Source organism: Podarcis pityusensis (assembly GCF_964106645.2).
Source record: "Podarcis pityusensis genome assembly, chromosome: 5".
In the NCBI taxonomy this organism is placed as follows: domain Eukaryota; kingdom Metazoa; phylum Chordata; class Lepidosauria; order Squamata; family Lacertidae; genus Podarcis; species Podarcis pityusensis.
In genome coordinates this window covers 46,177,096-46,191,212 of record NC_138032.1, presented here as the reverse complement: position 1 = coordinate 46,191,212, position 14,117 = coordinate 46,177,096, and the positions used below count along the sequence as shown (strand labels likewise).

Here is a 14,117-nt window from a genome sequence, read left to right as displayed (position 1 = left end):
ACAATCTCCCTCTCCTCCCCTTACTTGCTGTTTTGGGGTTTCTCCTGACTTTCCAGAGCAGGTCTGGGGGAGGCATGGAGGACATGAGAGGAGGAGGATGGAGAAGCTCCAATGCGCTAGCAGGAGCCCTTGTGATGGCTTCCACTAGCGTTTTGTGTTAGTTGAATCCCACCCACTGAAATGAATGAACATTAGGTCCATTAATTTCAATAGGTCTACTATTGGTAGAACTGTCTACTAAGGTACAACTTAGTTGAATACTGCCCATAGTCGCTTGTGAATAAGCCTTCAGTCTGTTGTGCTGTATTTCCTTACATTTTAAAACCGTATGCCATCTTTCTAAGTTATTGTACTAAAGCTAGTTTACAAACTACAGAACTGTCAAAATACACAACATAAACCACATGGTCATCTTAAATAAATCCAAATATAGCTAAAACTTAATTAGCAAAATTCAAGAATCCAGTGTGCAATGTATCCTCTAGCAACTATCCATTAGCAGTCTAGTTCTAGGATCCTTATGGTTCGTTTAACTTACTTGTCAAAAGGTAAAATCTATGGGCAGAATCTGTTTCTATATTCTACTTAGGTGCAGAAATAAAAGTTTAAATATATGCACATGCCCTATAAACTGTGAAGGATACATGCATGTAAGATTCAGAGATGTTTCTTTGAAATCCTTTGAATTAGGGTCCCATTCCATTTCCCAGTTACTGCATCTGAGACATATTTGAAAGGGATAAACACTGAATACTGTACATGATTACTTTTCAGAATAGGCATGGAGCATAAGAATTTGTGCTCATATTTTCCTTCTTACAAAGTACCTGAAATATTCTGGGAAGCTACCTAGAGAAAAGAGTGCTTTTTTATACAAAACCAAGCCCAAGCACATATGAAGTTGCAGATGTTATGAAAACAGAAACTAGACTGGCAGGTGAAATGGTTTGACTTAAAGTTAATCAAGTTACTGCAATGATAGTTAAGCTTAGGTTGTCACCAAGAGTGGACAAAAAAAAAGTTACAAACAGATGGGAAAATCTGAAGATTCAAACTGAAACTTTAGTTTTTCTCTCCATCTGGTTTCCCCCCATTGTTTTCGTTAGCAAGCGTGTATGGAACTGAATGATAATTTGTCATTGTTCTGCAGTGGGCATGCTCAAAATAACTGATCATTTTTTGAGCCTGCTCAGATATTACAGTCAGGTAAACTGCTCTAATTACAAGCAGGTGGGAGATCTCACTGTTAATCAACTTATTCTCTAGGCCAGTTCTAATATATTGTTTTGCATCCATAAGATGACTTTCTGAAAGATTCTTCAGTGCATACACATTAAAACCCATACATCACAATGCAGACACCAATCTGAAAAAACATTTATCTACACATGCACGCATGGACACAATAAGAGCCTGAATGAACCAATGGAAATGCATATGCAGGGGATGTTTCCAAGTCCTTAAAAAGTTTGTGCACAGGCCCATTACACAGATTTGCATAACATTTGCATCTGCTCATTTATAACTTAGCAGATTTAGGCCAATTTTCATAGGGAAAGCTGTCCTGTAAGCAAATTTAGCATTTTTAAAGTGATTTTTTTAAAAAACGGGGGAAAGAAAGATTTGGAATCGATTGCAAAAGATCTAGGACTCAGGCCCACTAGGCCACCCCCTTAACACTTCTGCTGGTATGAACGCTCAAGGTCCAATATGTTCTGTCAGTATGAGTTTAAGAGAGTTTGCATAAAATATTTTTCTTCCATGGATATTTAACACTAGAGAGGCTTAATTATGCGTATCTGACACTGTAATCATGAACCTTATTCTTTGCACAGTCTCCGTGGGATCTCATGATAATTAGTCCTGGCTGGGAAAGGTAACCATGAAACATAATAAGATACTTCTATATACGGTCCTAGTGGAAAGGGCTTGATCTTTTGCACACATTCCGCGTGAGTGCATGCAAAATGTTTGTGCAATGCAAAGCACCCACTAGCATAACCAAGGCTTGAAGGGCACAAAACCTGATATGAATGGCATCATTTCTCTACCAGGGATGGTGGGACTTTAAATAATACCCTCATTCCAGCAGGAATGAACATGGCATCAGGGAAATTGAGCACTTGCAAATACCTACCCCACTTCATCACTACCCCAATAAGTAGTAGTAATATTTATTAAATTTCTAGACATGTCATTTGAAGACCAGAGAGCGGTTGACAATACAGAAACACCAAAATATATACCATAATAGGAAACAAAAACAATACCCTTTAATCCCACCCTCCATCCCAATTTGAAAGGCCATGGATTGTTTAGATAGGCAAAAGCCTGGGGGAAGAGGAATGTTTTTGCCTGCCTAAAGATATGTAATGAAGGCACCAGGTGAGCTTCCCTGGGGAGCATTTCACATGCAGGGAGCCACCACAGAAAAGGCCCATTCTCATGTTGCCACCCTCCAGACCTCATGAGGAGGTGGCACATGAAGAAGAGCCTCACTCTTGAGCATCAATTTCTCCATGCAACCTAATTCAATCATCCTTAGCAGGAATATTAGACTTGTGCAGTTGAAGCACAGCTCAGTCTTATGATTCTCAGTTGGTTAAGATGCATAGGCAGAGGTAGTAGAAATCCTACATTTCTTGCTGACAGTATTGAAGAAGGAACCATAAAGACTATAAGGTACTTTAAGACATGCAGATGAAGGGTGATGTTTGAGCAATTCATTAATGCATTTGGTTTCCATAATCTTTACAGCAGCCTTCTGCTATTTGACTACAACCCACATATTTCCCAACGATTGGTCATGCTGACTGGAGGCGATGTCAACAGAGATCCTTTTAACTCAGTATCTACCCAGGGAAGCCAATGTAATGGCTTCCAGAAGTTGTTGGATTACAGCTTCCATCATATTTGACAAATGGCCACGAGTCCAACAAGATATGGACTTTAAATGTTCAGTGCAAATGAAGCCTTTCTCTCTAAAACTAATTGGAGAATTCTGTATAAGAAGAGCAAAAAAACTAAGTTTCACAATCTTTCTTTGTGACATTATCACCAAAAAAACATTCTCAGAACTTGATCCCAACTGTTTCTTGTAAAAGGCTGACATCATTGTTCCCTGTAACTTTTTGCCTGCCAACCTTCACTGCAGAGAATCTACCAGACTTCTTTTTATTGTCCTACTTCTCTGATCCTTCCTTCTACCCTCAATCAGTAGAAAATAATAGTAGCATCTTTCGTTGCTGGCATGCTTCAGGTGAAGTGCAAATGAACAGCTGAAACAATCATATTTCAAATACATGGTTTGCACTCTGAAACGTCAAACTCTGAAATGTGAGTTGCCTATGGTTACTACACATGATACTTGCACCCAATCTTTTAGGGCCCAGGAACACATTTAGAAATATAAGCAACTACTGTGGGTGTCACAAAATATTCATTTCACAAAAGAAACACTGGTAATGCCCAGAATCCTCCCACCAAAACTCCTAGAGACCACTAAATATTAAAACACAGACCAAAAAGCAGACAACCTCTTCCCCTCACAAACAACCAAAACAAATTCCAATAGAAAAATGGGAGGAGTGGGGTTCCTGGTAGATGCCAAGGGAGCCTTCTGAAGGTGCCACACTAGGAACCTTAGCAAAAAAAGAAGCAGGAATCCAAAAACGTAAGAAGAAAATATTTTAGGAACTACCTTTTCATAGAATCAGTAGCAATTCAAATTTATCAAGGAAAAGAAACGCAAATGGGCAATATCCAACATCACACAACTAGATATTCCCTTACACCTTCTTCCACCTGCAACACGCCTCCCCCCCATTCCACTCCAGAGAGGCACATGTGTGTTCTGCCACTGCTGACTGTTCTATTGGTGGAAAGACATTGCTGGATTTCACTCTATGTTTTCAAACCTATGTAAGAATATTATATAAGTTCATGCAATTGTTTTATATACAGCTCAATTTATGGCTGTTGCTTTGTACCATACATTTATAATTTGTATATTTGTTTTTAGTGTATTTGAACAAAGCTGTCTAAATTCTCACCAGCTTTAAAAAGGTAAAGGTAAAGGACCCCTGACAGTTAAGTCCAGTTGCGAATGACTCTGGGGTTGCGGCACTCATCTCGCTTTACTGGCCGAGGGAGCAGACGTTTGTCCGCAGACAGTTTTTCTGGGTCATGTGGCCAGCATGACTAAGCCGCTTCTGGTGAAACCAGAGCAGCATATGGAAACACTTTACCTTCCAGACGGAGCGGTACCTATTTATCTACTTGCACTTTTCGGCATGCTTTCAAACTGCTAGGTTGGCAGGAGCAGGGACCGAGAAAGGGGAGCTCACCCCATCGTGGGGATTCGAACCGCCGACCTTCTGATTGGCAAGCCCTAGGCTCAGTGGTTTGGACCACAGCGCCACTCCACAAACTTTAGCCACTCCCCAAAACTGAGAAGCACTGAGTTTAATTAGCTGCAAGTTCAAAGCAATGTGCTCTGTTAAATACAATTTATGATAGGTTTTTTACAAAAGAGGCAAGGATGGAATTGAGCATGGGGTCAAGCTGATAGGACTCCTTAGGTGAGCATTGGTGAATCATTGCCTTGTGCCCAGAAATCAGTGTGAGAATTTAGTCCTGATCAAGTGAAGTCCCAGTGATTTCAGTGGGGATAAGTTCAACTCTAACTGGATCCACCCTGTTGGTCCTTGTTCACCATATGTAAAATAAGAACATTCAGGCTGAAATCCTATGCTCATTTACCTCCCTATGGGACTTACTCGTGTACAGTATTGAATGAGATAAGAATGGTAAAGCATGTCAAACAGTAAAAAAAACCCCAAGGAACTGTAATATGGAAAACAGGAATTAAGGATGGAATCTTCCAAAACAATGAACTATGCATGCAATCTATGGAGGGGCTTTTTCAAAGCTCACTAGAGGTAACTACTTACAGATCACATGCAGGAAAAGTGCTGCCAGATCAGAACCCAGGTTGTTTTCTGCATAGGCTGTCACTTGGAAGATCCCAGTGCTCTTATAAATGTGTCGGATACCATCCTCTATAGGGCTGAAATTAGCATAGGACACAGCAGTACCATCTCCAAAATCTAGTTGGATATTTGTCCTCTGGAGATCACCCTGCAGAAGGAAACACAGTGGTTTAGCAATGTGGCTGATAAGGGTGATTTATGTTATACACTGCACTGCCACTAAGGATAACCTTATTAGCATAAACATGGCCCAAAAGCTTTGAACTTTTCCTGCAATGCAATAAGTGACCACCTGATATTTGCTGCAGGATATATTCGGTAATAAAAAATGAGAAAAGAAAGGCAAGATAGATTTTCTAAATGTTAAAGTTTGCACCATATAGTTTAGGATTGGTTGATTTATATTTTCCCTGAAAGGAAGTTGGTGGGCCAGCGACTAATGTCTAGGTGTAGTATAGGAGATCTAGCATAGATTGCACAACTTCAGTTACAGGTGAGCGATGACATTCAAGCACAACCTGCTCCCTGTTGTGTTAATTTTCTACTTCAGGGGATCATAACCCACTCCTGCAGTCTGAAAGGATTCTGTTCTGTTTGTTGAGGAACAGAATCTAAGCAAAACAACACACCTCAGAAAGAAACAAAGAACCACTGAATATGCTCAAGGAAGTTTCAGAGAGTAGAATGAAATTACTTTGCATCTCCAAACATCAGGAGTCGTTTCAAGATCTTCAGCCTGAAAAGGGGTTTAGTACACATGACACTCACATTTTACTAAATAGGAATGTAAATAAAAGCAATTCTGCTACCTGGTCTACTCCAGAAACACAGTGAAGCTGGTTTTTGAGAGTTGAGAATAAAAATCGTATCTCCCAGCAACCACTTGGGTGCCCTTTAAAAGCCTTAAATGACTCTTAGAATACAGTGGATTTAAGGATTTCTGGCACTGTAGCACCAGCCATAGTTCAGTGGCAGAGCATCTGCCTTGCATGCAAAATAATCCCGATCATCTTCAAGTATGATTGGGAGAGAACTCCTGACTGAAACCCAAAAGAGCTACTGCCAGTCAACACAGACAGTTTTGAACTGGGTGGACATGTTACAATATTGAAGCAAAGCAGCCGCGAGCTGCTAGCTTGAAAACAGCACATGATGGAATGTTGGGACTGTTCCGTGGGAAACAGAGGGACAGTCTATTCACAGTGCGAAGCACCGGAATTAGCTCAGAGTGTAATATGAGCAGGAAGTGTTTGTTAACTCTCGACTGCTGAAGCTTGAAGAGAGCAGTCATGTTTTCTATAACGCTGCAAAGACAGAAATAAAGACATGTAAATACGTTTCTGTCTATCTCTTTCCCCTGCCGGGGGGGGGCAGGAAAGAGGGGTGTGTTCTTCCCACGCTGAGAAGGATCGCCTATCGCGACCTCTGCCTGGATCCTGCCGGGAAAGCAGACAGGGAGGTCAACAGGAGACCAAGCTGGGTGCCTGAGAGAGTTGCAAGTTTCTCCTGATAAAGGCTTGATTTCCAACACAGTGGTCTGATAAAGGCAGCCTCTGAACCAACATTTTATAAACAATAGCCTCAAAACTGAGTAGCACAGATAGACTATTGGTTTAGTTGTTAAAGGACCAGGATCTCTGGGTTTAGTAGCTAACAACGTCTTTTTTAAAAAAGGTAACTGCTCTTTTAGAACTGTATTTGCAAGTCTTGAAAAGAGATAGCTGCTTCGGGACAGCTTGTTCCTCACCATGAATTGCCAAAGAAGGAAAGTGATCTGTTGGCAGACTGTTATATATTGCAAAGCAAGAGGCCTTGACTGTGGTTCAGAAAATGTGTGCATGCTATAACCATAAGCTATTAGAGTTATCTGTTGGATGAAGAGATTCCTGGCAGAGCCAATGCAAGAACTTCTTTCTTTTGCCTGAGAGATTTTTGGCACTGAGAAAGTATAGCTCTAAGTTGCGTTAATCAGTGCTGGCATAGCTTAAAGACTGATAATTGTGCATCTCCTTATAATCATATCTGGCCTAGATTACCAAATTTTCTTCCAGAGGTCAATCTATTTATTTCAGCATACCACATATCATGAGACAAGGAGAGGATATTTCATTACTACTGTCCTTTATTTTATAAAAAAAAATACACAGTTAAGATAGGATTTTTAAGCAAACAAAACAAAAATGAAATGAAATTATATGCACCTCTTGGTTCATAAGAGGTGCATATAATTTCATATCATTTTTCTTATCGAACCATTTCAGCTTGCTAATGTTGCAGCCACAATTCCCAACCCATGCCCTCATTGTGTATTTGTAGTTTTCAAGAGAAAAGGAACAGTGCTCTCGTATCTAAAGAGAAGCAGATCCCTTTTCCAGCCTCTTACTAGCCTGCTCCGCATTGCAGCGATCCGCTAATCCCATTCCTTTCAACTATGTTTCCTGTATATAAAATTGTGAAAGGTGTATCAACCGCCACACATGCAATGTCAGCTTTCCCTTAGTTTATGAATATAAATTAAGGTGGAAATGAAGTGGAGGCATTTCAAATGGATAACAATCACTGCTCGCTGGATATATTTGAGAGGCACTTTTTATAGCGCTAGTCCTGTAAAATGATCAAATGGAAATGTGATAATGGTGCGTCTTAAAGCTCATAAGTCTGCAAATTGGGTGTGCTTGACAACTGATGAATGGTGGTGAGAAAGTAAGTTACTTATAAGGCATCTCAGAAATCCAGGTGGATGCCATCCTGAGGTGATGGGGTCAGCACAGTAAGAGCTTGTTAGAATATTTGACCAACTGGTTGCATAGCTTCGGCCATTCCTACCCTGATATCCAGTCTTTACCCTCTCTCTGCAAAAAACCAAAAAACCAAAAACCCAGACTACATCTTCTGGATGTGGGACAACTTTGTTATTTCAGCATTCTCACTTGAATTACCCTCAACAAGATATCTTTCTCTGGATAATCGAGGTTATGTCTATATAAGTGATATTTTCAAAGATCCATGGGAGGGGGTCCAATTTCATTTGGATTTTAATGAAAAACTGCCTAATTCACAGCTACATGAACTGAAACACAGCTGTTTTTCTAAATTTGCACTTTGCTGAATTTTAGGATGCAGTTCTTCAACTAATGTGGAGGAAAATGCGTTATGGTAGGGAACATTGTTTGCAATAGTGTGTATATTATTTAAAACTGCATATAAACTATGTATAGTACTAGGAAAAAATGGACTAAACTGCTGACAAATTTTCATGACGATTGCTGCGAAAATATAGAGAAATGAATTTATGTCTAGAAAAATGAGAAACAGAGCTGAAATTGGCAGATTTGTTCATCCCTATTTGGGGATATAAATGATTATTCCTAAATAAACATTCCTGAATATAGACTTCTTAGTCTATTAGTATATGTGATTATGCACCTGGTATTGCTAGCATAAGGATTCACATCTGCTGCTGTTATTGTTAGCTGCATCTGCTATCACTGGCATTGTCAATGGCACCTGTCATTAACCTGATATGAGATGAATTCATGAAAACGTCAAAATGTGCACTTAGGCAGGGCTGGAAGAGTGCTGTGGCCACAAAGAGCAGCTTTATTCCTGGGGCAAATAGCAGCTTTGGAGATGGACAGCAATGTTCGCTGGGTCTGTAACATGGAAGGAAATGTGACTTCCTGCATGCACATTCCCAGTCCTGATTCTTTCCCCACCCAACAGGATGCTATAAAACAGATAAGCAAGTGAAAGCAACACATTGAACATAATGTGCAGATAGCCTGTAAAGTTGAAACTGCTAGTAGATAAAGCCAGTTGGACAGGCTCAAAATCAATATAAAATCACTATGTTCAGAAGAGTTTTGTTGCATGCCAACCTCTAATAATCAATTGTGTTTGCTCTTATAAAACACTTTAAAAAGCCTATTCCAAAATAGCAGCAAACAGACAAACCAAAAAACAAGACACTACAATATGCTCAAAATGCTTTGTGTGTACTGTTCTTTATGTGCTCAGGCTCTCTAATGAGCTTGGTACAACAAGAAAGGGAAGAATCATGATCTCCAAGCCGAAAGGCACTTAGGGATGCTGTTAAAATTCCCATCATCCCTGACCACTGGTTCTGGTGTTACTCTATCTCAGAAATAACAACTTAGAAATACACTCAGTCACAGAGCAATTCCCTGACATTGGCAGGTCTCAATGTAATAGAAAAACACCATGTAGGGTATGCAGATACTCTTCCCCTGAGAAATTTCACTAGGAGTATCAGAACTCTTCCCCCCCCCTTCAAATTCTTCAGATGTTTTACCCAAGCATGAACCTCTAAAATCACCTTGAAATAGTGCTTTAGGCAAAAATTAGTGACAACAGTTGAGTCTGTTTTATCAGCCTTGTCCACCGCCTGAACAGCTTCTTCACCAGCCCCAGTCCCAAAAGGACACTGGGTGCTGGTGAAATACAGATAATACCCAAAGCACACCTTGTGTTAACAACCTGCTTCCATGTTTTCTATGAATCCTGGGTAGGCATCACACAACGATCTTTCACCACCTTTGGCATCCATTGGAGGCATCCATTGCCTCTGTACTGTGTCCAAGCAAAACCCTCTAAATTCATAATGAAATTTCACTTTAGGGAAAAGTTGGTGGCTACTCTTAATTCTATGTATGCTGCATTTGGAAAGAAGGCCAGGCTACAAATGGGCTGAACATATTTAGTAAGGCAAGCAGTAATAATAAACCATTAGGGTTTGGGTGAATTTCAAATAAAAGGAAGCTAAACGTGTAGTTGGGTCAAATATTGCTAGGTGGCTTCAGAGAAACAGTCTGCAATCCTAGGATCCTAAAGTTTTAGATCTCCTATTTACCTGGAAGTAAGCTATATAGATCTCAATCAGACTTACTTCTAAGTAGACCTGTACAGGATTGCTGTTAAGCTGCTGTTAAAAGGCAGATCTAGAATCTTCAAGACACACGGAACTCCGGAACAAAATCAATGATCTTAAAAATAAATAAAACATAGCAATCTGATAGGCTTAAATCAGTGGTTTCAAAGCTCTGAAGTGAGGCTCCCGGTATAAGCCAAGACAGAGGTCAGTGGAGTCCTAACCCCCTTGCTATTAGCTCTCATTCTGATGTCTGACTGGTCCAGAAAGAAGAGGGCACTTGCCCTTTTTCAACCAGAAAATAAAAGAGAATGAACACCCTGCTGTGCTGTGAAACCTGGGATGGTGAAGCAGGATGCCCTGAAAGCTTCTTGGCTCCCTTTTTCCTTTATTTTGTTTGCTTGCCCTATGGCTAGAGACAAGGAGGCTACCAATTATCCTTAGTGAAGTTCAAACGGTGGCATCTTTGAGCTTCATTTTATCTTTGTGGCGTTCATGAAGGCAAAGTCTGAGATTCTCTCTAGCTTATATTATATAGTTAACATTTTTGTCTTGAACAGCATTGCAATACAACCCCCACAAAAAGGTTTATGGGGTCATCAGTTATAAAATCCAGAATGTTTCTAGGAAGTAACAAAATGAAAATCCTGTTAATGATTACTAAAAGTCTTATAATTTTAACTCAGACTTTCATCCACCACCACCTTCAGTGATGTTTAAAAGTCATCATGCATGAAGAAGAGGGTAAAGGTTGGGAGCAGCAAAAGGGGAAGGAATCCTATATTATCATCAACCTAGCAGTGGTACCTCTTCCATGAGGATTCTGAAGGTTGTGTTGAACCCTTGTTCCGCAACCAACTTGCCATTGGATGTGAGGATATGCAGACCTCGGGGAGCTTTGCCCGGGCACTGTCCAGGCTTGGCAGCATACTTTTCCCGCAGTCCATCTGTGCAGTTATTCGAAACAATCCTCCGATACCTGTGAAATATGATAATTTTAGTTGGGTTGAGTTGTTTATTTAAATGCCATATTTCACAAGAAAAAAACCCAACGTTTGATAGCATATGCATTGTGCTCGCTAACAGGAAATGTAAAGAAATTGAAAGTTTTTATCAACTGCAGTATTCGGTATCCATTATATTTCAGCTTTTTGTTGATAGCACCAAGACAGATCTATGCCACACTAAAGTGTAGAAATGCACACAGGCAAAATATAGGTTGGGAAAGATCATTAGTCTCCCTTTCACTGGTTTTCTATTTCTTTCAATGTACCTTACTCCCTTGTTAAGAAACCATTTAGACACAAATTTAGATATATTTTTTTTCAGCTCAAGGGACACCCTTCTGTGGCTACATATCAGTAGTGGGCACAACCAGAGGAAAAGGTGAGTGGAACAAGGAATATATATTATACTGAGATACAATAGGCTAGTATCTACACACACACCCCTCTCTGCCCTCCATCCAGGCAAGAAAGAGGCTTTATCACAGTTTGGCAATACAGCCAGGCAAAAGCACTCAAGGAGAATGTGAAGCAAGGTCAGTGAGGGGTGGAGCCTGGAGAGAGAGGAGTGCCATGGGGAGGGGTATGTGGCCTGGGAGGAGTCATCCCTGACCACTGTTCTTGCTAGCTATGGATGATGGGAGTTGTAGTCCAACAACAGCTGGGGACCCATGTTTGAGAAGCACTTGGCTAGATAGATTGGTCTGGAGCATCATATTTTCCCAACTCTGATTTAACACATGCCATTGACTTTGCATCATGCTGTTACACTCTTTTATTTGATTTTGGTTATCTGGAATCCCACTTGAATAGGGCTGTTTGTCCAACAAGAAAAGGAGAAAATGTTCAGCGACTTCCAGGGCAGCCTTGTCAAATTCTGATATTCTTTTGTGGAAGAGTAGATTACCATTATTGATGAGCCAGCTGAGATTTCCCATTCCTCTCCCCCCACCCCACCCCAGAATAAAAATGCTTTGTTGTCACTTCAGCAACTCCAACATTATTCCCCTTAGGGCATTCTGTTCAAAATTAGAAGGAACTGCTATGCTGCCTGTTGAAGTGGAAGCAAAGTGTTGTTGTTTCTATTCTGGCAAAAAAAGTCAAAACTCTTGTCAATAATGGTAAGCTAAATCCCCAGAAAAGTATTAGAATTTGCTGAGTCCTTGAAGGTTATTCAAGTCTTTGGGGTGGAGAGAAGCTTTCACCTCACCCCTGAAACCAAAAAATAAGCCTGGGCTGAATACTTTGGCCCAGTGTTAATCCGGAAGAACCAATTGTCCTCAGGTTATTATGCTACTTCAAACTGAGCTGGAATTAGCAAAACGTGAACATTTAATATAAGGTCTCATAAAGCTCTGATTCTCTTTCTTTAAAAGTTTAAGTAAGGTTTGAACGGAACCTATGCACACTCAGCTCGTATGCACACACAGGCTGTATTCAAGCCTACCTCTCAGACGTATGGGGTTTAGGAATGGGGATAAGTGAGCACTATTCTGCTTCTACCTCAGTGGCTTGATTCCATATGTATTAAAATGAACAAGTTCCACAAAAAGACTTTTGCTATTTTGGGTTTAATTTTGACACCAAAGTAGACAACTTTGGGCCTCCTGGGGAATCTCTTCTTAGACATTTTTTTTTTTACGTGAATGGCTTTCTGAAGAATAAGCTGGTGGTGTACAAAAGCAAGGCTGCAAACATCAGCCAGCAGCTTACCCTGGAAATGAACCAGACATGGCAAAGCAGGTACCTCAACACAGGTAGCCAACATGTACGACCCCCAGCTGTTGTTGGATGCCAACGTCCATCAGATTCAGACAGACAGCATGGCCAGTGGTTGCGGATGATGGGAATTGCGGTCCAAAACATATGGAGGGCACCACACTGGCCAGCCCTGCCCTACAAGGTGGTGACAGGCTGCGGGCCTACTTACCCAGTGCTGTTCAGGTAGCTCTGTCCAAGGCTGCATTCTTTCAGTTGGGAAGATGGGCTGAACCAGAATGCTGGGATACATTGATTATTACTGTGTCTTTCGTATCCATAGTCACTAAGGAAATAAACCAAGAAGACACGTAAGATGGTTTGCCATGAATAAGTACAGATTTTTTTATCACATTTGTATCTCACCCTTCTTCCAAAGAGCTCAGGGTTGCATACATAGGATTGTATTGCCACAATAACCCGATGAGGTACATTATGCTGAAAGAGATTGATTTTCCAAGGGCACATACGGAGGTTCATGGACCAGTAGAGATTTATACCCAGCTCTCCCTGGCCAAATCCAAAACTATACTTTAAATCACACAGAGGGGAGGGAAAGTGAATGGCAGTTCTACATGTCAAAGGTGCAAGGAAAGCAAAGAACTTAAGATGTCAAAAGGAAGGGTGGAGGTTGCGTCAACTTTGGAAAACCTCTCATCCACTTTCATTAGCATATCTGCACCTCCTGCACTTTCCCACCAGCCTCAAATTCTGTTTCTGGAAAAGCAAAGAGAGAATTTTGGGTTAGCAGCTGTGCCACCAAACCACCTCAGAGAAAGTCCAGGAGGCCATCATCAACAGTTCTCTAGAATTTCCAGTGGAGGTCCTACCCAGCTGTAGATGAGAACTGGGGAACCTTTGACCCTCTGGTTGTTGCTGGACTACAGCACCCTTCATCCATGATCACTGGTCATGCTGGCAGAGAATTAGCTGTTGCCATCTTCATATACAAGGATGGTTCACACTAAAGTCCCCCTCCCATACAACTACACAGAAAGGATACTGTGTGAAATGACCGTAGATATTGCTTTAGTGAATGAAAAACCAGGTCCATGAAGCTCAGCAACAGAGATATATTATCCAATTACACAAGGATGAAGTCATGGCAGTATTTCATGATAGCCATCCCATTGCGGAAAATGTCATTCTGAAGGCAGGCAGAAATAACAGGGGTCCTGGAGTACCTCATGCAGCATTCAGACATTATGTCATAAGAGTGGATTTGACATAACTGACTATTGTTTATGAGCTTCTCAAGCCTCCAGGGGATTCAGAAAGGTGCGTAAACGGGCAGAGTGCAGTAGCCCATAATTACCCTGGTTGGATCCCATTATTCTTTGAAGGCAAGTATTTCCAAATTACTTAAAGCGGATCAGAGATTCCCTAATGTTTTTTTGTCTCAAAATTCAAAGTTAATCCTTCTCAGCGGGCCAGCCATGTGTGTGTGTGTGTGTGTGTGTGTGTGTGTGTGTGTGT

At 40.9% G+C, this 14,117-nt stretch overlaps 1 protein-coding gene across 1 annotated transcript in view; it reads right to left on the bottom strand.

Moving 5' to 3' along the window:
* Nucleotides 1-14,117, bottom strand: part of SORCS3 (sortilin related VPS10 domain containing receptor 3) — a 445,632-nt gene that overhangs the window by 47,788 nt on the left and 383,727 nt on the right. The window contains exons 17-19 of the mRNA XM_081005898.1: nt 12,814-12,927; nt 10,687-10,858; nt 4,953-5,139 (exon numbers count right to left, since the gene is read on the bottom strand). Of these exons, the coding sequence (XP_080862024.1) occupies nt 4,953-5,139; nt 10,687-10,858; nt 12,814-12,927 (473 nt within the window). The remainder of the gene's footprint in view (nt 1-4,952; nt 5,140-10,686; nt 10,859-12,813; nt 12,928-14,117) is intronic.